The 23,109-nt window shown below is 53.6% G+C and overlaps 1 protein-coding gene across 3 annotated transcripts; it reads right to left on the bottom strand.

The window, feature by feature from the left end:
- Positions 1-362: 362 nt before the first annotated feature.
- Positions 363-21,559, bottom strand: LOC142921747 (uncharacterized). Of its 3 annotated transcripts, XM_076063068.1 has the most exons (7): positions 18,470-21,559; positions 17,603-17,627; positions 16,288-16,332; positions 10,267-10,449; positions 5,602-6,036; positions 5,119-5,183; positions 363-3,501 (listed from the first exon to the last, which is right to left on the bottom strand). In XM_076063068.1, the coding sequence occupies exons 3-7, from the start codon at positions 16,316-16,318 to the stop codon at positions 2,893-2,895; spliced, it is 1,323 nt and encodes a 440-aa protein (XP_075919183.1). In that variant the 5' UTR covers positions 16,319-16,332; positions 17,603-17,627; positions 18,470-21,559; the 3' UTR covers positions 363-2,892. The 3 variants fall into 3 exon arrangements, with proteins under 3 accessions (XP_075919183.1, XP_075919185.1, XP_075919184.1); XM_076063070.1 differs by lacking the exons at positions 16,288-16,332; positions 17,603-17,627; positions 18,470-21,559 and having other exon boundaries at positions 5,602-6,041; positions 10,267-10,354; XM_076063069.1 differs by lacking the exons at positions 16,288-16,332; positions 17,603-17,627; positions 18,470-21,559 and having other exon boundaries at positions 5,602-6,092; positions 10,267-10,347.
- Positions 21,560-23,109: the final 1,550 nt, after the last annotated feature.

Raw genomic sequence — 23,109 nt, 5'->3', positions numbered from 1 at the left:
ACCTGGCAAGGTAGTTACCAGATCGCATATTGTACAGGCCATCTTGTCAATCCACTGCTGGATGAGGGCCTCCCCACACGGTGAGGGTTACATGAGCATACTTCACCACGCCAGCCAGTGCACGGTTGGTTAGGCGGGGGAAGGGGTGGACGGGGCAGTTAAAGATATCTCACTCTTGATTTGATACATCACTCACCGCTCATGTTGGGCACGGCTTGGAACTGAATTCAGGTTGCTGCTGGGTTCATATCGAAGTGCGTTAACCACTGGGCCACAACTCTACGTAAACAGCGAGGGAAAAAAGTATTTGATCCCCTGCTGATTTTGTACGTTTGCCCACTGACAAAGAAATGATCAGTCTATAATTTTAATGGTAGGTTTATTTGAACAGTGAGAGACAGAATCCAGAAAAACGCATGTCAAAAATGTTATAAATTGTACTCTTTGGTTCCGTTCGGTAAGTCACAGAGGTAAAAAAATCTAAAAAAAATCACGACGTTTCGGCCACAACACAAGTGGCCTTCGTCGGGTGAAGGGACCGTGCTGTCACGAGGACAGCGTTGGAATTACGATTCCAACGCCGCCTTCGTTTAATTCGGCGAGGTTTTAGAGATTGAGAGGGTGGACGGCGCGTTGCGAGGTTCACAGGACGCCCCACTCCCGCGCCACCTTCTCGAATGAGTCCCGAGGCAGAAGTCCAAGGGAAAGACAAAGACGGATGCGGTGGTGGGTGGTGGGGGGGGGACACAACAACAAGGAATGGATCCAGTGACCATCACGAGGCCGTGCGGCGAGGCTACGCACCGACACACGTTGACCGTCAACCCCCCCACCACCACCCCGAGCGGCTCAGGGAGCGGGCGGGTCGGCGGGCCCAGCCCACACCGATGGGACGGGTGGGAGAGACGGAAGTGGGAGTCGGCCAAGCAGGCGGTCGGAGGTGTGGGGGTTGACTTGAGGGCGAAGCGACAACCGTGCTCCTGCCTGGCCGAGCCCCCGGCGGGTAGTCGCGGCGGTGGCGGGGGTGGGGGCAGTCAGCCCCGACTTAAGAGCCGCATGGCTCACAGGGCTATACCTAAATAAATGAAACTTGAAAACTTGTTCCATATGATTGGAGGAGACTTCTACCGGGTGCTCCGGGTTCCTCCCACCTGCAAACACGCGTTGGCTGCCCGATAACACCTCAATGTATAGAGGCCTGCAGAGCTTGGGCAATTGTCGGTATCGTTGAGCTCCCTCCTCTCTCCTTGCCTCTCTTCCCCGACGAGAGAGCGCGCGGACGCTGAGCGGAGGCGTTGAGTAACAAGTCCACATCATCATTACCTCTATTTACGGGGGGGGGGGGAATGTGTACCTTGGGTTGAGGAGGTGGAAGAGGTGGAAGAGGTGAGAGAGCGACCCCCTTCAGCTCAGCTCAATGTTCACCGCGCCCACCGAATCCTTTCTCGCCCCGTGCCACGCGCGATGGCGATGTACACACCCCCCCCCCCACCCGGGGTATATTTATTTGCACCGCCAAGTTGCCTACACCCCGAGTGTTTGTTTACATCACGGCGGCGACGTTTACACAAGCAACTCTTAACAAAAGCGGCACCGGGACCGAGTGGGGGGGCAATGGGGATTGGGGTTCCCGGGCCCCCCGGACAGGGCAGAGACGCGTGGCGGCGATCGGGCGGCGAGGTGGAAAACCTTCTCGACGGATTCGCGCGACTTCCGACGAATTAACTCGGCGTCTTGAGAGTCACGTGTCAAACGATGGCCGCCGCGTGTCCGCTCCGCCTCGAAGGCGGCACGAGGACCACCAAGCGGAGACGATCGTCGCGCATCAAGCGGCCGCCCACGCATCGTGGGCGGCCGCGCGGCTCTCCGCTCAAAGGGCAGGAAACGAAAACGCGACTGGCGAAGGAAACCCGATCCTCTCGGCTCTGTCCGATCCCCCCTCTTCGTGGGCCGCGAGCCTCCCCCCCCCCCCCCTCGGGCGACGCGACACGTTTACCGGACGTTTGCGTGCCGGAATCCGGCGAAGGTGGCAAAGGTCGTAAGTTCGAATCCTCGTTTCGGCGGCGGTCGACCGAGCCCGATATCCCTCCGGGGGGTTGACAAAATGAGCGCCACTCTGCGGGGAAGATCGACAGTGCTTTTGCCCTGTGGACGGACTCGTCCTCGTAGCTGCAACGTGGAATTCCCACGCTCCGTGGCTCTGCAGGGCTACGAACAGCACACGCCTCGACGCTCGCTCGAGAAGCAAATCGCTCCGACCACGCCTTGCGTTTCGTTTCCCTCGAGCCGCTTGCGGCGTTTCCCATCGTGCGGCAGTTCTGACGCAGCCAGCTGAGATCTCGTGAGAGAGACGTCCCGAGCGGTGGGTGGGGGGGCGGGGGGCGAGGGGCCCCCCACAGAAGCTTCAGGAAGTTCACATTCTTTGGTTCCATCGGTAAAGTAACGTAGACAGAGAAATAATAATAATAATAAAGTGAATACAAATATAACGAGAATAAAAACCGCGATGTCCCCATCGCGACGCGAGCAGTCGTCATCAGGAAGGGGGTGGGGGGGTGACGTCGACCGCCCGCGTTGCCTTCGGAACGTCGCCGTTCTTGCTCTCATTATTTTTTTATTCGCTCCATTTGTTATTTCTCTATCCGCGTGAGTTTAACCGAAAGAACCAAACAACACAGAACTTCCCGCGGCCGCGGGAAGTTTTAAGTCTTCAGGAAGTCGCGGTGAGTAAAGTTAGGAGGGGTGGTGGTGGTGGGGGGGGAGGGGGGCAGTTAGAGCAGGGCCGGGGGGAGCGGAGGGAGGGAAGCCGAGAGGCGGTGACTCAGGGCGCCCGGCCCTCTAGGAGCCGCGCCTGAGGTGGCCGCGCTTGGGTAGCCCCGGGCCTCATCCTCATCATCCATCGCTTGCCACCCGGGATCCATCGCAGGCCACCCGGGATCGATCCGCCACGCCAACGAGCCCTGCGCCGAACAACGGCTCTGCCTCTGCTAACCCCTCCTGCTGCTGCTGCTGCTCCTGCTGCTCCTGCTGCTGCTGCTGCTCCTGCTGCTGCTCCAGCTGCTGCTGCTGCTGCTCCTGCTGCTGCTCCTGCTCCTGCTGCTGCTCCTGCTGCTGCTGCTCCTGCTGCTGCTCCTGCTGCTGCTGTTGCTCCTGCTGGAGTTTCTGGAGCCGGTACGCGACCTGCAGGAGCCGCCGGTACACCGTGGCCTGCGACTCGGGCGTCTGGTCGCTCGCGAGGCCCTCGAATGACGCGGAAGGATCGGCCGCCGCTTCCGCATCTTCCTCTGCTTTGCGCTCCTCCTCCTCATGCTCCTCCTCCATCTCATGTTCATCTCCCTGCTCTTCTTCTTCTTCCACCCGCTGCTCTTTTTTTTCATCCCGGGGTCTCGTGCGCTGGACGCGGGGACCACCTGACGCGCCAGTGGGGACCAGCTGGCCGCTCGGCCGATCGGCTGACACCTCCGACGGTGCGGAGGTTTCAGGGTCCCCGTCTGTGTCCGCCTATTATACAAGCAGCAGCAGCAGCAACAGCAGCAACAGCAGCAACAGCAGCAGCAACAAACAAATATGAATTATATTCTTAGTTCTTTCGGTAAAGTCACCACGTTGAAGGGAAACAATAAAATAATAAAATATATAAAACAATAAAAATTCTCACGACGTTTCGACCAAAACACAAACGGTCGTCATCAGGTACGTCGTGAGATTTTTTTTTATTGTTTTATATATATTTTATTATTTTGTTGTTTCCCTTCAACGTGGTGACTTTACCGAAAGAGCTAAGAATATGAATTACTGCAGTCACGAAAGCTTTAAATCAAAATATGAATTAGTTTTCCCTACGATTCCAGACTTATGGGCCACCCAATGTAGGCCACACACGGAGTATTTTATAATGGCACGAGCTTTACTACTAACCGGCTTCGCCCGGGAGTTGTGGAGTCTTGCCTTGGGATTAATTTAATATTCCCTTTTATTTGACTGACAAAACCTGGCGAAAAAATTGATGCTCGCAAGAAATAAAAAAGCCGAGACAAATCAATTTAACTAAATCGGATAAAAAAATCGATTTAAAGCGTTTATAACTGCAGGGATTCATCTTTATTGGTTCTTTCGGTAAAGTCACCACCTGGAATGGAAATAAAATAATAAAAATAAAACATAATAAAATATAATTCTCACGACGTTTCGGCCACAACGCAAGTAGAAGAAGGCTACTTGTGTTGTGGCCGAAACGTCGTGAGAATTTTATTTCGTTTTATTTTTATTACTTTATTTCCATTCTACGTGGTGACTTTACCGAAAGAACCAACAAGATAAATCGGACGTCTTTCAATCGAGGAAGTTCAACCTTAACCAGGCGACCCGGGAAGGGACCGTGACGTGGCGAGCTGAAAATCGGGCGTAAGCTGTGCAAATTTCACGACGTCAGAGAGTCAGCGTTGGAGAGGTTTTGCCGCTTCACGCAAACGGATGGATCTTCCGCTTCATATTTAAGCGTGAGCTGAAAATAGTCGCGTCAACTTAGAACATCGAGACAGCTTTTGTTCGGGATGCACGGCCTACGCGGAGGGTTGGGGGGGGATGCGTGAGGTCAGCAGGCACTCTGCGTGACGCTGCCGCATGCCGGTGACATCACGGATGCGACATCGCCGCTCACTTGCCGTGCACTGTGTGTGAGTGTGTGTGGGCTGCTGTGATTTACTTTGTGCTATTTATTATTTTACCAGGTAAGGGCCACCGAGCCATACGGCTCTCATTTCAGACGCGACCTGGCCACAAACGATAGCCCGGTGAAGTGGCTTTTCAAGTGGAAATGTACAGTGGCCAAATACTCTGAACGCGTGTTCATAAATGCGGAGGGGAAAAAAACCGGAGAACCCGTAGAAGAACCTCCATGCCCACAGGGAGAGAGAGAGAACACGCAAACTCCAAATATGTGGGCGTCCAGGTCAGGATCGACCCCGTGACCTCCTGGCGCTTTGCGTGTACGCTGCGTGGGGGGGGTTAATCCCGGGTGAGGCCACTGCCCTGCGTCTCGCGATGTCCCCGTGTCCCCGAGTGCGAAGAGACGCAGAGGCCGGCGGGAGACGGCGAATATGAATCGTCGCGTCTCACCGTTCCCGACGAGGCTCGGCCGCTCCCGGACTCCGTGGAGGGCGAACTGCACCCAGGCACCGTCCCTGTACAGCGCAGACACAGAGATGATGCACACGAGACAAAGGTCCCCCCATCACGAAGAATTGCGTGGAGTTCACACACGCAGACACGACACAAATTCACGCGCAGACATTAAAGCGAAACACCGACAGAAATTCGCACAGGCACAAATTCGCGCGCGTAGACACGCGCACGAAAATGCAGAGACGCACACACACACACGCAGACACATTTACACGCACGCAGATGCGCCAACACAAATTCACACACGCACACAGACGCGAGCTCGCACACACAGACACGCGCGCAGACGCACACGCGCTGGGAGAGCCACGCGGACACCGCCATGGACGCGAGACGTGGCTGACAGTGCTGCCTCGTTACGGTGGCGCCGATCGAGCCGCAATTAAAATGCGCCGCCCGCCATTTCCCAGTAATCACCTCCTTCTCGCTCCACAGGCGCGGGGACCATGCTCGTCCGAAAGCAGGGCGAATCGCCGATGCCGCGAGCGGACGGCGACGTTTTGCCGTCAAGCGCCGAGCCGGGGCCGCTCCTGGGGCTCCGATGTCGCGAGGCGAAGCCCGGGGCCGGCTCCGTGTCCGCTGGGCCATACTCCTGGGGGGGCCCGTGTGGAGGCCCGCCAGGCCCCCACTGCATGGGACTTAATCCCAACTGCTGCTGCTGCCACGGGTCTTCAACCCCGAACCGGGGCCTGGGGGTTGAGTGCCCACGATCGTCAAGGAGGCTGTGCTCAGTGGCGTCCGGCTGTGAGGGCCTCAGAGTCTTGGGCCCGCGGTCCGAGTCCCGACGGCGCGCGAGCGGCCCAGGGCCCAGGGCCTCGTTGGGGGCGAAGTCGGAACGCTCCATGAGGCGACCTGCGCTGGGCCCCGTGGGAGAACGGTGAATGTGAGGAGGATCACCATGAAGTGACCTGCGCTGGGCCCCGTGGGAGAACGGTGAACGTGAGGGAGGATCATTGAGGAGACCGCAGCCCCTCCTTGGCCGCCGCGGGGGAAGGGTCGCGAAGTCGAAGCCGGCGTGGAAACACAGGTGGGTAAGTAGACGCTCAAACGTCTGTCTGTAGGGATGTTGGGGTGTGCGCTGGGGCATAACGGGGTGTAGGGGTTGATGGGGCGTTTTGGGTGGCAGCGTGTGGGTGCAAACGGGTGTGCAGAGTTCAAGTGTCAAGTTGATTTTGTGTGACCGGGGTGAGACCTCAAGAGACCAGGATAACTGATTTGCAAGAGTGACCTGGGGGTCGTGGCAATGACAAAAAGAATAACGTAAGAGTACAGCAAAATGAAGCCAATTGAAGCCAGAAGCAAGACAACTCAATTTTAACCCACTTCCCAATGTGGTATCAAACTTGGTAAACTTATGTCATACTGATGACAATACCATATTCTATCATTAAAAATCAAATAAAAACGTATTTTTTTTTAAACATTATTTTTTACGTGTTATGTTTCGGCTCGGCTCTAATTGTCCACGCTCAACTGACGTTGGCTGTGAATGACCACGGTCCCCTTACGTTGTGGCGAGCTTCTGCGGCCACATTAGTGCGGTGCATTTCATTAAAGCGCGTTTTTTATAATACTTATTTGACAGGTTTTTGCGTACGTACTCAACGGATGACCCCCTAGCTGCGCTGCGCTACCAACAACCTGTCGACCCTAGTTCGACTCCCGCTCCTGGCCAACATCAGTGACGATTATCTGAACTGATCCTTGGCCTCCCCCTAGATCGACTCAGCCTCAAATGAGTTACCTGTTGCAATGCGTAAACATTGACACCCGCCCCCCTCGTGTTTCCGTGCCGGCCTTCACAGGTGCTCGCTAACAGAACTTGCCCCGACAGTCCGTTAATGCTCCACGGAATATATCGTTGTCGTAAAGACCACCACCACCACCAACCACCACCACCGGCCCCACCGTATAACATTTAAACAATTGTTGGGCGTCAACTGCTGTCGCGAGTGGTTATCGCACCTGGCCCCCCACGAGTTCCAAATTCCCGGCTCGCGACGAATACGAGCGCCTCCCCTAGGTCGACTCAGCCTTAAAACGAGTACCTGGTGCGGTGTGTAGACATCGACACGGGGCGAGAGAGAGAGGAGAGAGGAGAGAGAGATGTAGCAGCTGAGCGTGGTGCTGGCCACCCACCGCCGGCCTCTCGCGTGTCCCGGGGCGACCTTCACAGCAGCAGCAGCAGCAGCTTGCCGACGGCACTTGGCCCCCCAAAGGTTCAGGTCACGTCGGTTATAAAATCACTTCGTTCTAGATCTGAAGCCAACGTGACTGCAGGGATTCGCAGGCTGTGGTTTTTTTTTCCGCTAAAGTCAGGTAGTAGGTTAAAAATAAAATAAATTAAATAAATTAAAACTAAATTCTAGATTTAAAGCTTTCGTGACTGCAAGGATCCATACTCTTTGGTTCTATTAGAAAACAAAGCGCCTTGACAAAGGAATTAACATATAATTTAGCATCTGCGGATGTGTATACTTTAACTTAGCTATTTCAATGAGCCATTTCAATGCTAAATTGTATGCTAATTCCTTTGTCAAGGCGCTTTGTTTCTCTCACACAGCTTAAAGGTCGTGATCTAAGCGTGGCTTTTTCACTCCAGCGCTGTCCTCCAGACAGTCTCGTCCCTTCACCTGATGAAGGCCGCTTGTGTTGTGGCCGAAACGTCGTGATTTTTTGTTATTTTATTTTCACCTACGTGGTGACTTTACCCAATAGAACCAAAGAGTAAATTAAAACTAAATTCTATCACGACGTTTCAGGACGCAACCACAACAAGGGTCCTTCACGTTGTCTCCCCCCCCCCCCAACCTGAAGGTCGCTTTGGGTTGCGCGCGAAACGTCGTGATGAAATTTTAGTTTTCATTTATTTTATTTATTTTTGTTACCTACGTGACTTCACCGGAAAAAAACAAACTAAAGAGTGCAAATCCCTGCCGACACAAAATCTTTCAAATCTACAATCATATCGATTACTTGTCTATTGCTTATCGATCAATACGATGCCCCTGAACTTGCGCGTGCTCCCCGATCCCCCCTCGTCTCTAAATCCGAGCGTCCTATGTGACTTCACCGGAAGAAAAAAATAAAGAGTGCGAATCCCTGCCGACACAAAATCTTTCAAATCTACAATCATATCGATTACTTGTCTATTGCTTATCGATCAATACGATGCCCCTGAACTTGCGCGTGCTCCCCGATCCCCCCTCGTCTCTAAATCCGAGCGTCCTATGTGACTTCACCGGAAGAAAAAAATAAAGAGTGTGAATCCCTGCCGACACAAAGTCTTTCAAATCTATAATCATATCAATTACTTTTCTATTTTTATATTCTTAGCTCTTTCGGTAAAGTCACGTTGAGGGGAAAAAATAAAATAAGAAAATATATATAAAACAATTCTTATTGTTTTATAAATATATTATTATATAAAATTTTTTTTATTTTTTTTATAATAAAACAATTTTTATTGTTTTATATATATTTTATTCTTTTATAGCTTCCCTTCAACGTGACTTTACTGAAAGAGCTAAGAATATGAATTACTGCAGTCACGAAAGCTTTAAATAAAAAAATACTTGTCTATTGCTTATCGATCAATACGATGGCCCTGAACTTGCGCGTGCTCCATGATTCCCTCCCCCCTCGTCTCTAAATCCGAGCGCTCCCCACGCCGCTCTGCGCAAATCTTCGTCGTCGTCGGCGGCGGCGAGAAACTCCCTGGGAGGCAGAAGATAAGTCCACGAAGTTCCGGGCGCGCACGCAAACAAGCGGCCAATCGCCATCAGGTAGGGGGTCAAACCGCAGCAGGAAACAGTCGCTCAAGTGGGCGGTAGGCTGCCTCTTGCTGTGGTTGTGTCCCTCCCTCCCCCCCACCCGCCACCACCTGAAGGAGGACGCTTGGGGTCGCGCCCGAAACGTCGTTATAACCTATTGCGCGGGTTATCTTGTTACTCGGATTTTTTTTCTGTTATGTTTTCTGCAAATTGATGAAAAAAATTTACCCCCAGGAACGTACGCTACATTCATATCATTAAGTCAATAGTAAATTAGGTTTAGATTGACATTGTTTCGCCTAACGTCGCGTTTTTCAGGGACATATCCCCAAAGTAGAGGCCTTACCATATTTCTACATAAATTCATGGAAGCTATAAACAAACCATAAAAAATTTTGATTTAAAGCTTTCGTGACTGCAGTAATTCATATTCTTAGCTCTTGGGTAAAGTCACCACGTTGAAGGGAAACAATAAAATATTTAATTGTTTTATATATTTTATATTATTTTATTGTTTCCCTTCAACGTGACTTTACTGAAAGAGCTAAGAATATGTCGTTATTTAATTTTAAGTTTTCATTCATTCGTTAATTATTTTACCTAGGCGACGCAAGCGATGTTAACCGTGGCTGCTGCTGCTGCTGTGGTGGTGCGAGGTGGCGGCTGCTTGGGGTGGGGTTGGGGTGGGGTGGGGGGAGACTTTCATCCAGCAGAGGGTTGATCATGGCTGATGGTGTCATCGTCGTCGTCGTGATCGTCAAACGATGTCGCCGTGGTGTTTGCCGGCAGAAGCATGGTGGAGGAGGAGGAGCAGGAGGATGAGGAGCAGGAGGAGCAGGAGGAGCAGGAGGAGGATGAGGAGCAGGAGGAGGAGCAGAAGGAGGAGGATGAGGAGCAGGAGGAGGAGGTCGCCGCCGCCTCCTCTCTGCGTCACTGCGGCCGTGGCGGCGTGGAGCGGCTTCACCTCAACGTGAAGACGTCGCTCAGTCACACGCGGCGGGGGGGAAACAACAACAGCAATAACAACAATACAACAATAACAACACAACAATAACAATACAACAATAACAACACAACAACAATAACAACACAACAATAACAACAATAACAGCAACACAACAACAACACAATAACAACAAAACAACATCAACCACAAAAATAACAACAATAACACAACAACAATAACAGCAACAACAATAGCAACAACAATAACAACAAAACATCAACCACAACAAAAATAACAACAATAACAAAACAACAATAACAAAATAACAATATTAACTCCCTCAGCAACTCCCTCACTCCTCACCTGGCGTGTCGTCTTCCTCTTCCTCACCTCTTCTCTCCCCACCTCTTCTCTCCTCACCTCTTCTCTGCTCACCTCGCCTCACCTCTTCTCTCCTCACCTCTTCTCTCCTCACTCCGCACCTCAACTTGCTGCTTCTCTGCTCCTCACCACCACCACCAAACTCCCCCACCCGTGGGCACGTGACTGCCCCACCCCACCCGTGGGCATGTGAAGTGACAAAGTGACATCACGGGTACAGCCACAGAGGTAACAGCCAATCAGGGAAGGAGGCGTATCTGAGGCAAAGGCAACAGGAGGGGCTAGCCGAGATGCTCCGGGAACCTGCTCGAAGGTTCCACGAGAGGGCGTGGCCGGAGGCGGGGCTTAGCCACTGAGTGGGGGGGGGGTGGAAGGCGCGCGCCAAATTAACCCCTAGGCGGTGTCTGCCAGCCGCCAGCTGTCAGTCAGAGAGGGCGCTGGTGGGGGGTGAAGGCAAACGAGAGAGAGAGATGGGGGAGAGATTGGGGAGAGATTGGGGAGGGAGAGATGGGGGAGAGATGGGGGAGGGGAGGGAGATGGACAGGGAGAGAGAGAGGGAGGGATGGGGAGAGATGGGGGAGGGAGGGAGAGATGGGGGAGAGATTGGGGAGGGAGAGATGGGGGAGAGATGGGGAGAGAGGGAGAGATGGGGGAGAGATGGGGGAGAGATTGGGGAGGGAGAGATGGGGGAGAGATGGGGGAGAGATGGGGAGAGATTGGGGAGAGATGGGGGAGGGAGAGATGGGGAGAGATGGGGGAGCGATGGGGGAGGGAGGGAGAGATGGGGGAGAGATTGGGGAGGGATTGGGGAGAGATCGGGGAGAGATTGGGGAGGGAGAGATGGGGAGAGATGGGGGAGCGATGGGGGAGGGAGGGAGAGATGGGGGAGAGATTGGGGAGGGATTGGGGAGAGATCGGGGAGAGATTGGGGAGGGAGAGATGGGGGAGAGATGGGGGAGAGATGGGGGAGAGATTGGGGAGAGAGAGGGAGGGGAGGGAGATGGACAGGGAGAGAGAGAGGGAGGGATGGGGAGAGATGGGGGAGGGAGGGAGAGATGGGGGAGAGATGGGGGAGAGAGTGGGGAGAGATTGGGGAGGGAGAGATGGAGGAGAGATGGGGGAGAGATGGGGGAGAGAGAGGGAGGGGAGGGAGATGGACAGGGAGAGAGAGAGGGAGGGATGGGGAGAGATGGGGGAGGGAGAGATGGGGGAGAGATTGGGGAGAGATTGGGGAGGGAGAGATGGGGGAGAGATGGGGGAGAGAGGGAGAGATTGGGGAGAGATTGGGGAGGGAGAGCTGGGGAGAGATTGGGGAGAGATGGGGGAGGGAGGGAGAGATAGGGAGAGATGGGGGAGAGATGGGGGAGGGAGAGATGGGGGAGAGATTGGGGAGGGATTGGGGAGAGATGGGGGAGAGATGGGGGAGAGATGGGGGAGAGATTGGGGAGAGATTGGGGAGGGAGAGGGAGGGGAGGGAGATGGACAGGGAGAGAGAGAGGGAGGGATGGGGAGAGATGGGGGAGGGAGGGAGAGATGGGGGAGAGATGGGGGAGAGATTGGGGCGAGATTGGGGAGGGAGAGATGGGGGAGAGATGGGGGAGAGATTGGGGAGAGATTGGGGAGGGAGAGGGAGGGGAGGGAGATGGACAGGGAGAGAGAGAGGGAGGGATGGGGAGAGATGGGGGAGGGAGAGATGGGGGAGAGATGGGGGAGGGAGGGAGAGATGGGGGAGAGATTGGGGAGGGATTGGGGAGAGATGGGGGAGAGATTGGGGAGAAATTGGGGAGGGAGAGATGGGGGAGAGATGGGGGAGAGATGGGGGAGAGATTGGGGAGAGAGAGGGAGGGGAGGGAGATGGACAGGGAGAGAGGGAGGGATGGGGAGAGATGGGGGAGGGAGGGAGAGATGGGGGAGAGATGGGGGAGAGAGTGGGGAGAGATTGGGGAGGGAGAGATGGGGGAGAGATGGGGGAGAGATGGGGGAGAGAGAGGGAGGGGAGGGAGATGGACAGGGAGAGAGAGAGGGAGGGATGGGGAGAGATGGGGGAGGGAGGGAGAGATGGGGGAGAGATGGGGGAGAGATTGGGGAGAGATTGGGGAGGGAGACATGGGGGAGAGATGGGGGAGAGATGGGGGAGAGATTGGCGAGAGATTGGGGAGGGAGAGATGGGGAGAGATTGGGGAGAGATGGGGGAGGGAGGGAGAGATAGGGAGAGATGGGGGAGAGATGGGGGAGGGAGGGAGAGATTGGGGAGGGATTGGGGAGAGATAGGGGAGAGATGGGGGAGAGATTGGGGAGAGATTGGGGAGGGAGAGGGAGGGGAGGGAGATGGACAGGGAGAGAGAGAGGGAGGGAGGGAGAGATGGGGGAGAGATGGGGGAGAGATTGGGGAGAGATTGGGGAGGGAGAGATGGGGGAGAGATGGGGGAGAGATTGGGGAGAGATTGGGGAGAGGGAGGGGAGGGAGATGGACAGGGAGAGAGAGAGGGAGGGATGGGGAGAGATGGGGGAGGGAGAGATGGGGGAGAGATGGGGGAGAGATGGGGGAGAGATGGGGGAGGGAGGGAGAGATGGGGGAGAGATTGGGGAGGGATTGGGGAGAGATGGGGGAGAGATTGGGGAGAAATTGGGGAGGGAGAGATGGGGGAGAGATGGGGGAGAGATGGGGGAGAGATTGGGGAGAGAGAGGGAGGGGAGGGAGATGGACAGGGAGAGAGAGAGGGAGGGATGGGGAGAGATGGGGGAGGGAGGGAGAGATGGGGGAGAGATGGGGGAGAGAGTGGGGAGAGATTGGGGAGGGAGAGATGGGGGAGAGATGGGGGAGAGATGGGGGAGAGAGTGGGGAGAGATTGGGGAGGGAGAGATGGGGGAGAGATGGGGGAGAGATGGGGGAGAGATTGGGGAGAGATTGGGGAGGGAGAGATGGGGAGAGATTGGGGAGAGATGGGGGAGGGAGGGAGAGATGGGGAGAGATGGGGGAGAGATGGGGGAGGGAGGGAGAGATGGGGGAGAGATTGGGGAGAGATGGTTGAGAGATTGGGGAGAGATTGGGGAGGGAGAGGGAGGGGAGGGAGATGGACAGGGAGAGAGAGAGGGAGAGATGGGGAGAGATGGGGGAGGGAGAGATGGGGGAGAGATGGGGGAGAGATTGGGGAGAGATTGGGGAGGGAGAGATGGGGGAGAGATGGGGGAGAGATGGGGGAGAGATGGGGGAGAGATTGGGGAGAGATTGGGGAGGGAGAGATGGGGGAGAGATGGGGGAGAGATGGGGGAGAGATGGGGGAGAGATGGGGGAGAGAGAGGGAGGGGAGGGAGATGGACAGGGAGAGAGAGAGGGAGGGATGGGGAGAGATGGGGGAGGGAGGGAGAGATGGGGGAGAGATGGGGGAGAGATTGGGGAGAGATTGGGGAGGGAGAGATGGGGGAGAGAGGGAGAGATGGGGGAGAGATTGGGGAGAGATTGGGGAGGGAGAGATGGGGAGAGATTGGGGAGAGATGGGGGAGGGAGGGAGAGATGGGGAGAGATGGGGGAGAGATGGGGGAGGGAGGGAGAGATGGGGAGAGATTGGGGAGAGATGGGGGAGAGATGGGGGAGAGATGGGGAGAGATTGGGGAGAGATTGGGGAGGGAGAGGGAGGGGAGGGAGATGGACAGGGAGAGAGAGAGGGAGGGATGGGGAGAGATGGGGGAGGGAGGGAGAGATGGGGGAGAGATGGGGGAGAGATTGGGGAGAGATTGGGGAGGGAGAGATGGGGGAGAGATGGGGGAGAGATGGGGGAGAGATGGGGGAGAGATTGGGGAGAGATTGGGGAGGGAGAGGGAGGGGAGGGAGATGGACAGGGAGAGAGAGAGGGAGGGATGGGGAGAGATGGGGGAGGGAGAGATGGGGGAGAGATGGGGGAGAGATGGGGGAGGGAGGGAGAGATGGGGGAGAGATTGGGGAGGGATTGGGGAGAGATGGGGGAGAGATTGGGGAGAGATTGGGGAGGGAGAGATGGGGGAGAGATGGGGGAGAGATTGGGGAGAGAGAGGGAGGGGAGGGAGATGGACAGGGAGAGAGAGAGGGAGGGATGGGGAGAGATGGGGGAGGGAGAGATGGGGGAGAGATGGGGGAGAGAGTGGGGAGAGATTGGGGAGGGAGAGATGGGGGAGAGATGGGGGAGAGATTGGGGAGGGAGAGGGAGGGGAGGGAGATGGACAGGGAGAGAGAGAGGGAGGGATGGGGAGAGATGGGGGAGGGAGAGATGGGGGAGAGATGGGGGAGAGATGGGGGAGAGATGGGGGAGGGAGGGAGAGATGGGGGAGAGATTGGGGAGGGATTGGGGAGAGATGGGGGAGAGATTGGGGAGAAATTGGGGAGGGAGAGATGGGGGAGAGATGGGGGAGAGATGGGGGAGAGATTGGGGAGAGAGAGGGAGGGGAGGGAGATGGACAGGGAGAGAGAGAGGGAGGGATGGGGAGAGATGGGGGAGGGAGGGAGAGATGGGGGAGAGATGGGGGAGAGAGTGGGGAGAGATTGGGGAGGGAGAGATGGGGGAGAGATGGGGGAGAGATGGGGGAGAGATGGGGGAGAGAGTGGGGAGAGATTGGGGAGGGAGAGATGGGGGAGAGATGGGGGAGAGATGGGGGAGAGATTGGGGAGAGATTGGGGAGGGAGAGATGGGGAGAGATTGGGGAGAGATGGGGGAGGGAGGGAGAGATGGGGAGAGATGGGGGAGAGATGGGGGAGGGAGGGAGAGATGGGGGAGAGATTGGGGAGAGATGGGGGAGAGATTGGGGAGAGATTGGGGAGGGAGAGGGAGGGGAGGGAGATGGACAGGGAGAGAGAGAGGGAGGGATGGGGAGAGATGGGGGAGGGAGGGAGAGATGGGGGAGAGAGAGGGAGGGGAGGGAGATGGACAGGGAGAGAGAGAGGGAGGGATGGGGAGAGATGGGGGAGGGAGGGAGAGATGGGGGAGAGATTGGGGAGGGAGAGATGGGGGAGAGATGGGGGAGATGTTGTATATATAGGTGTTATGGAAATTGATGAAAATAATCTGAAAATGCCTTTCCACACACACTGCACTTGAAGGGTTTCTCTCCTGTGTGTGTTCTCTGGTGTGTTTTAAGAGTAGATGAATCTGAAAATGTCTTCCCACAAACACTGCACCTGAAGGGTTTCTCTCCCATGTGTGTTCTCTGGTGTGACTTAAGAGTAGATGAATCTGAAAATGTCTTCCCACAAACACTGCACTTGAAGGGTTTCTCTCCCATGTGTGTTCTCTGGTGTTTTTTAATATGATATGAATCTGGAAATGCCTTCCCACACACACTGCACTTGAAGGGTTTCTCTCCTGTGTGTGTTCTCTGGTGATTTTTAAGAATAGATGAATCTGAAAATGCCTCCCCACACACACTGCACTTGAAGGGTTTCTCTCCCGTGTGTGTTCTCTGGTGTGTTTTAAGAGCAAATGAATCTGAAAATGTCTTCTCACACACAGTGCATTTGAAGGGTTTCTCTCCTGTGTGTTCTCTGGTGTCTTTTAAGATGAGTTGAATCTGAAAATGCCTTTCCACACACACTGCACTTGAAGGGTTTCTCTCCTGTGTGTGTTCTCTGGTGTGTATTAAGAGTAGATGAATCTGAAAACGCCTTCCCGCACGGAGTGCACCTGAAGGGTTTCTCTCCCGTGTGTGTTCTCTGGTGTACTTGAAGATTTGATGAATTTGCAAATGCCTTGCCGCACAGAGTACACTTGAAGGGTTTCTCTCCCGTGTGTATTCTCTGGTGTGTTTTAAGAGCAGATGACCGTGAAAATGCCTTCCCACACACACTGCACTTGAAGGGTTTCTCTCCCGTGTGTGTTCTCTGGTGTTTTTTAAGAGTCGATAAATCTGAAAATGTCTTCCCACACACAGTGCATTTGAAGGGTTTCTCTCCTGTGCGAGTTCTCTGGTGCCGTGTCAAATTTCCAGTCCGATCCGTGCTGTATGCACGCTGGTCGCATTGTTGACTTGTCGTACCGAGCTGCTGTGCTGACTGCCTTTGCTCCATCAGACCAGCGTCAGCTGCAGACAGAAAATAAGAATATCCACACCATCTACACGTCAGTATCGAGCCATGGAAGAATGAATATATACAGTCACACGTGACTTACACGTCTATATTCATTCATGTATTCATGACTAGGTGTACTACCCGGCTTCGACCGGGACTTGGATCCACCACGTCCGGCCGCCTTTGTCTCCCCAGTGGCGATGTTCACACTACGACAGTTACTCGTTTTAGGCTGAGTCTACCTAGGGGAGGCCCAGAAGCAGTTCAAATAATTGTCGCCGGTGGTGGCCGTGAGCGGGAATCGAACTCGGGTCACCGGGTTCGTAGCGCGGCGTAGCGCTAACCACTACACTATAATGCGTTACGCTTACACACACACACACAGACACACACACAGACACACACACAGACACACAAAAGATAAAACAAAGATCCCCCATGTAGCCTTAACAGACTGTAGGGGCAAGTGCTGTTAGCGAGCACCTATGAAGGCCGGAACGGTACACGAGGGGGTGGGTGGCTAGCACCACGCCCGACCGCTTTTGTCTCCCTAGTGGTGATGTTTACACACCGCATTGAGGCTGAGTCGACCTAGGGGAGGCCCGGGACCGGTTCAGATAATCGTCACTGGTGTTGGCCATGAGCGGGAATCGAACCCGTGTCGCCGGGTTCATAGCGCAGCGCGCTAACCGCCACACTATCGCTCCCCACAACACACAAAAAAAACACACAGACACACACACACACAGACACACACAGACAGACACACACACACACACAGACACACACACACAGACACACACAGACAACGCTAACCACTACACTACAACGCGTTACGCTTCCACGTGCGAGGGTCACGTGACAGATTTGACGTCACAGCTCACTTGCCGTGCAAAAAATCTATACATTATTGAGCTTCCCCCCCCAAAAACACAAAAGTGTATTTGTATAATGTTTGCACGGTGTACAGTCTGGAAAGTACCCACATGGCAAATTTCCAGTTTGTTGCATGTCGGGAAGTAGGCTAAACATTTTGAACAGACAACACACACAATCACAACTTTACATATTTTTATATATATGGAGATAAACAGTAAGAGCCAATTTGTTAATCCATTGCCGGACGAGGGTCTCCCCACGCCGCCCCGGGTCGTGATTTGACCATACTTCACCACGCTCGTCCGTGTGGCGGCTTGGTGGAGGAGGGTAGCGCAGACGTGGGAGCGTAGTGACATTGTACTCTACAATGGATGTTGCCCCCACCGCTCCTATGCCACTCACCAACGTTGCACAGTCCCGCAGCCGCCTGAAACAACAACAACAACAACAAAGTCCCATCACAAGGGAGAAACACACAAATAGAGATTCACTTCGAGTACACTCACCACCACGTAGCTGTCAACCTCTATCAGTGCCCCTACCTTATTACAGATCAATTCAGACCGTATCGGCCACCAAGTGTCTTTATAAATATCAACGTTCGTCCTACGAAGTCCCATCACAATGTAGAAACACAAACAGACAATATTATGTTACCAAAGCATGTTCTTTTGCCCGTATTGAAATGGCTGTACCCCGTATGGGCGTGAAAACTCAATGTCTCTGTACAAGAATACGGGGTAAACCGTACGCGTTATGATGACAGCTGTGATGCATCAAGAGATAACTTGACCCGTGGTTGTGTTACCTCGTTTAACCAATGGCTTCAAACTCGCATGGAACAGCCCGAAACCCACAGCATGAGGACAAACACAAAGACGGGTATATCACGAGAGAAAAACCCCCTACATATTTACCAATAACACTGCCCTTAAAAGTAAATACTGTAGTGCATAATCGGGCAATGGCCCTTTTTCATAACGCCTCTGTTACCGACGATTGTATTTAAGCCTTTCTTCTTACGACTGCTGCCTGTGTATCTTACTGTGAAAACAGTTCCACAAAGCATGTATAAATGTTTATTTTCTTTGGGACAGACTAGGCCCGAGACGCCAGGGAGGGCCTGAATGGCCTGGATTGCCTACCGAGAAGGAGACGCCTTCCCCGGCGAGGAGCAACCACAGCCTGTGGTGTCACCGCCGCAACGGGGGTCACACAACACCGGATTTTTTTTTTCGTCAAAATTTTAAAACCAAAACACCCACTTACCGGTTCGCGTGAGTTCAATCCTGCTCAGAGTTTTAAGGGGCGAGAGGAATTGTTCGTGCAAGTTTAGAGTTTAGGGTGGGGGGTGGGGAGTCGTTATGTTCCGAACAGTTTAGAAGCGTCCTGGGAGCCGGCTTGAGGCGTCAGCCATTGGCACTTGGGAGCTACCACTCCCAGCCAAGGGTTGACGCTCAAACTATCAATCTTATACTTTCACTTCCATCGCATAAATTGAATCGTATTTACTCAAACAATATATGCTGAATGATCTACTATCATAGTCACGGTCGCTCCGTCATTGTATTGCTGTTGGAGATGTATATATTTATATATTTTAAAAAATATTATCGCGTCTGCGACCCCCCCCCCTATTTAAAGCGGTAAGTTGGTTCGTTCCAAATGATGACGTTCACACAACGCGATCAAAGTTCGGAACGCTCTTGCAGAATTGTACAACATTTAACTCCGAAAGTTATCGCGATATGGCGACACTACGATATTACCTAATCATATCCAACATAAGCGTATCGTACATTTTTTTCCACACGGCACGTGCACACACTCAAAGCACTTGCAATTCAAATTTCTATTTAAAGCTTTCGTGACTGCAGGGATTCATCTTCTTGGTTATTTCGGTAAAGTCACCACGTAGAATGGAAACAATAAAATAAAAATATTTTGATCCCCTGCTGATTTTGTACGTTTGCCCACTGACAAAGAAATGATCAGTCTATAATTTTAATGGTAGATTTATTTGAACAGTGAGAGACAGAATAACAACAAAAATCCAGAGAAACGCATGTCAAAAATGTTATAAATTGATTTGCTTTTTAATGAGTGAAATGAGTATTTGACCCATCAGAAAGATTTCTGGCTCCCAGGTGTCTATGTGTACACTGTGTGTGTGTACACTGTTTGTGTACACTGTGTGTGTATACATTGTGTGTGTGTACACTGTGTGTATACACTGTGTGTGTGTCACTGTGTGTGTACACTGTATACAGTGTGTGTGTACACTGTGTGTGTATACACTGTGTGTGTGTCACTGTGTGTACACTGTGTGTACACTGTGTGTGTGTGTACATTGTGTATACACAGTGTGTGTACACTGTGTGTGTGTGTACACTGTGTGTGTACACTGTGTGTACACTGTGTGTGTGTACACAATGTGTGTGTGTACACTGTGTTTACGTATATACACCATGTATGTACATACACACTGTATATACTGTGTGTGTACACTGTGTGTGTTTACACTGTGTGTATACACTGTGTGTGTGTACACTGTGTGTGTGTACACTGTGTGTGTGTGTGTACACTGTGTGTTTACACTGTGTGTGTTTACACTGTGTATATACACTGTGTGTACACTGTGTGTTTGTACACTATGTGTGTGTGTACACTGTGTGTGTACACTGTGTGTGTGTACACTGTGTGTATACACAATGTGTGTTTGTACACTGAGTGTGTGTGTACACTGTGTGTGTGGACTGTGTGTACACTGTGTGTGTGTGTACACTGTGTGTATACACTGTGTGTACACTGTGTGTGTACACTGTGTGTGTGTACACTGTGTGTATACACTGTGTGTATGTACACTGTGTGTGTACACTGTGGGTATGTGTGTACACTGTGTGTGTGTACACTGTGTGTGTGTACACTGTGTGTGTGTGTACAATGTGTGTGTACACTGTGTGTGTACACTGTGTGTGTGTACACAATGTGTGTGTGTGTACACAATGTGTGTGTACACTGTGTGTACGTATATACACTATGTATGTACATACACACTCTGTGTATATACTGTGTGTGTACACAATGTGTGTGTGTACACTGTGTGTGTGTACACTGTGTGTGTTTACACTGTGTGTACACTGTGTGTGTGTGTGCACTGTGTGTGTGTGTACACTGTGTGTGTACACTGTGTGTATACTGTGTGTGTATACACTGTGTGTGTACACTGTGTGTGTGTGTACACTGTGTGTGGGTGGTGAGTGTGTGAGCGACTGGGTGAGTGAGTGTGTGGGTGGGTGAGTGAGTGGGCGACTGGGTGAGTGGGTGGGTGAGTGGGTGGTGAGTGTGTGAGCGACTGGGTGAGTGAGTGTGTAGGTGAGTGGGTGAGTGAGTGTGTGAGGTGAGTGTGTGAGCGACTGGGTGAGCGACTGGGTGAGTGTGTGGGTGGATGAGTGGGTGGATGACTGTGTGAGTGAGTGAGCAACTGGGTGAGTGAGTGGGTGTGTGAGTGTGTATGTGTGAATGGGAGAGTGAGTGGGTGGGTGACTGTGTGAGTGAGTGAGCGGGTGAGCAACTGAGTGAGTGAGTGATTGTGTGTGCGACTGGGTGACTGAGTGGGTGTGTGAGTGTGTGAGCGAATAGGTGAGTGTGTGAGTGAGTGAGCGACTGGGTGAGTGTGTGGGTGGGTGAGTGTGTAGATGAGTATGTGAGCGACTGGACGAGTGAGTGTATGAGTGTCTGGGTGAGTGTGTGGGTGAGTGTGTCGGTGAGTGAGTGAGTGAGCGACTGGGTGAGTGGGTGAGTTTGGTGCAGTAGGAGGCACAGGTGGTGCATCAGCCAGTCATCTCAGCCGTCTCAGTCAGTCGACCCGTGGCACCTGCTGGGCCTGCCCTGTGACTTCCTGCCAGCGGGCGTTCGACACTTCACGTGGCCTCAAGGTGCACCTAGCCTGGCACAAGCGTCGTGGTGGCGTCACCGCCACTTAGTGGCGAATGGCGGTTGTTGTTGTTGTTGGCAAAAACAACTCCCTACCTCCACGTGGTGCCGGACGGGCAACGTTGTCGTGGACAGTGCTGTGGGGTGGAGGGCCAATTCCAATCGGCCTCTACTCTCAGGGCATTTGCGACCACCATAGCGGCTAATTAATTGAAGGTGGAGGGGCTGGTAACCCCTCCACCTTCATTTACTTAATTGAAGGTGGAGGGGTTACCCACTCACCCACCCACTCACCCAGACACTCACACATCCACCCACTCACCCAGTCGCCAACCCACTCACCCAGACACTCACCCAGACACTCACACATCCACCCACTCACCCAGTTGCCCACTCACTCACCCACCCACTCACCCAGACACTCACCACCCACTCACTCACCCACCCACTCACCCAGTCGTCCACTCACCCACCCAACCACCCGCCCACACACACACCCACTCACCCAGTCGCCCACCCACTCACCCACCTACTCACCCAGACACACATCCACCCACTCATCCAGTCGCCCACCCACTCACCCACCCACTCACCCAGTCGCCCACTCACACACCCACCCAACCACATGCCCACACGCTCGCTCACCCACTCGCTCGCCCACCCACTCACCCGCCCACACACCCAGCCACCCACCCACTCGCCCACCCACTCACCCACCTGCCCACTCACCCAGCCACTCACAACAACCGCCACTAATTGGCGGTGACGTCACCACGACGCTTGTGCCAGGCTCACGTGGTTAGCATTAATTAATTAAACCATCTCCACCTTCAATTAATTACCGCTTACCACGTGACCCTGGCACAAGCGTCGTGGTGACGTCACCGCCAATTAGTGGCGGTTGTTGTGAATGAGTGGCTGGATGAGCGGCTGGGTGAGCGAGCAGGTGAGTGAGTGGGTGAGTGGCTGAGAGAGTGGGTGAGTGGGTGGGTGAGCATGTGGGCGACTGGGTGAGTGGGTGGGTGAGTGGGTGGTGAGTGTGTGAGCTACTGGGTGAGCGACTAGGTGAGTGTGTGGGTGGATGAGTGGGTGGATGAGTGGGTGGGTGACTGTGTGAGTGAGCAACTGGGTGAGCAACTGGGTAAGTGAGTGGGTGTGTGAGTGTGCGTGCGACTGGGTGAGTGAGTGGGTGTGTGAGTGTGTGAGCGAATAGGTGAGTGTGTGAGTGAGTGAGCGACTGGGTGAGTGTGTGGGTGGGTGAGTGTGTAGATGAGTATGTGAGCGACTAGACGAGTGAGTGTATGAGTGTCTGGGTGAGTGGGTGAGTTTGGCGGAGTAGGAGGCACAGGTGGTGCATCAGCCAGTCATCTCAGTCAGTCGACCCGTGGCACCTGGGTCTGCCCCGTGACCTGCCAGCGGGACGTTTGACACTTCACGTGGCCTCAGGGTGCACATAGCCTGGCACAAGCGTCGTGGTGACGTCACCGCCAATTAGTGGCGAATGGCGGTTGTTGTTGTTGACAAAAACAACTCCCTACCTCCCCGTGGTGCCGGACAGTGCTGTGGGGTGGAGGGTCAATTCCAATCGGCCTCTTCTCTCAGGGCATTTGCGACCACCATAGCGGCTAATTAATTGAAGGTGGAGGGGCTGGTAACCCCTCCACCTTAATTCACTTAATTGAAGGTGGAGGGGTTACCCACTCACCCACCCACTCACACATCCACCCACTCACCCAGACACTCACCCAGACACTCACCATCCACTCACTCACCCGCCCACACACATCCACCCACTCACAACAATCGCCACTAATTGGCGGTGACGTCACCACGACGCATGTGCCAGGCTCACGTGGTTAGCAGTAATTAATTAATTAAGCCCCTCTCCACCTTCAATTAATTAACCCCTCCACCTTCAATTGATTACCGCTAACCACGTGACCCTGGCACAAGCGTCGTGGTGACGTCACCGC

The sequence above is a fragment of the Petromyzon marinus genome, unplaced genomic scaffold (genome assembly GCF_048934315.1).
Source record: "Petromyzon marinus isolate PM22_M1 ecotype Great Lakes invasive population unplaced genomic scaffold, UKy_Petmar_22M1.pri1.0 PM_G_Scaffold_89, whole genome shotgun sequence".
Classification (NCBI taxonomy): Eukaryota; Metazoa; Chordata; class Hyperoartia; order Petromyzontiformes; family Petromyzontidae; genus Petromyzon; species Petromyzon marinus.
The sequence above is the reverse complement of the archived record's forward strand: the minus strand, read 5'-3'. Positions and strand labels throughout refer to the sequence as shown.

What these genes read in the sequence shown, in the direction of transcription:
- LOC142921747 (XM_076063068.1), bottom strand. Translation starts at nt 16,318, where the DNA reads ATGGAGCAAAGGCAGTCAGCACAGCAGCTCG. An exon ending in AGAGGAAGACGACACGCCAG is followed by an intron (nt 6,037 to 10,266) that starts GTGAGGAGTGAG and finishes GGCCCAGCGCAG; the next exon opens with GTCGCCTCATGGAGCGTTCC. An exon ending in GCCTGTGGAGCGAGAAGGAG is followed by an intron (nt 5,184 to 5,601) that starts GTGATTACTGGG and finishes TGCGCTGTACAG; the next exon opens with GGACGGTGCCTGGGTGCAGT.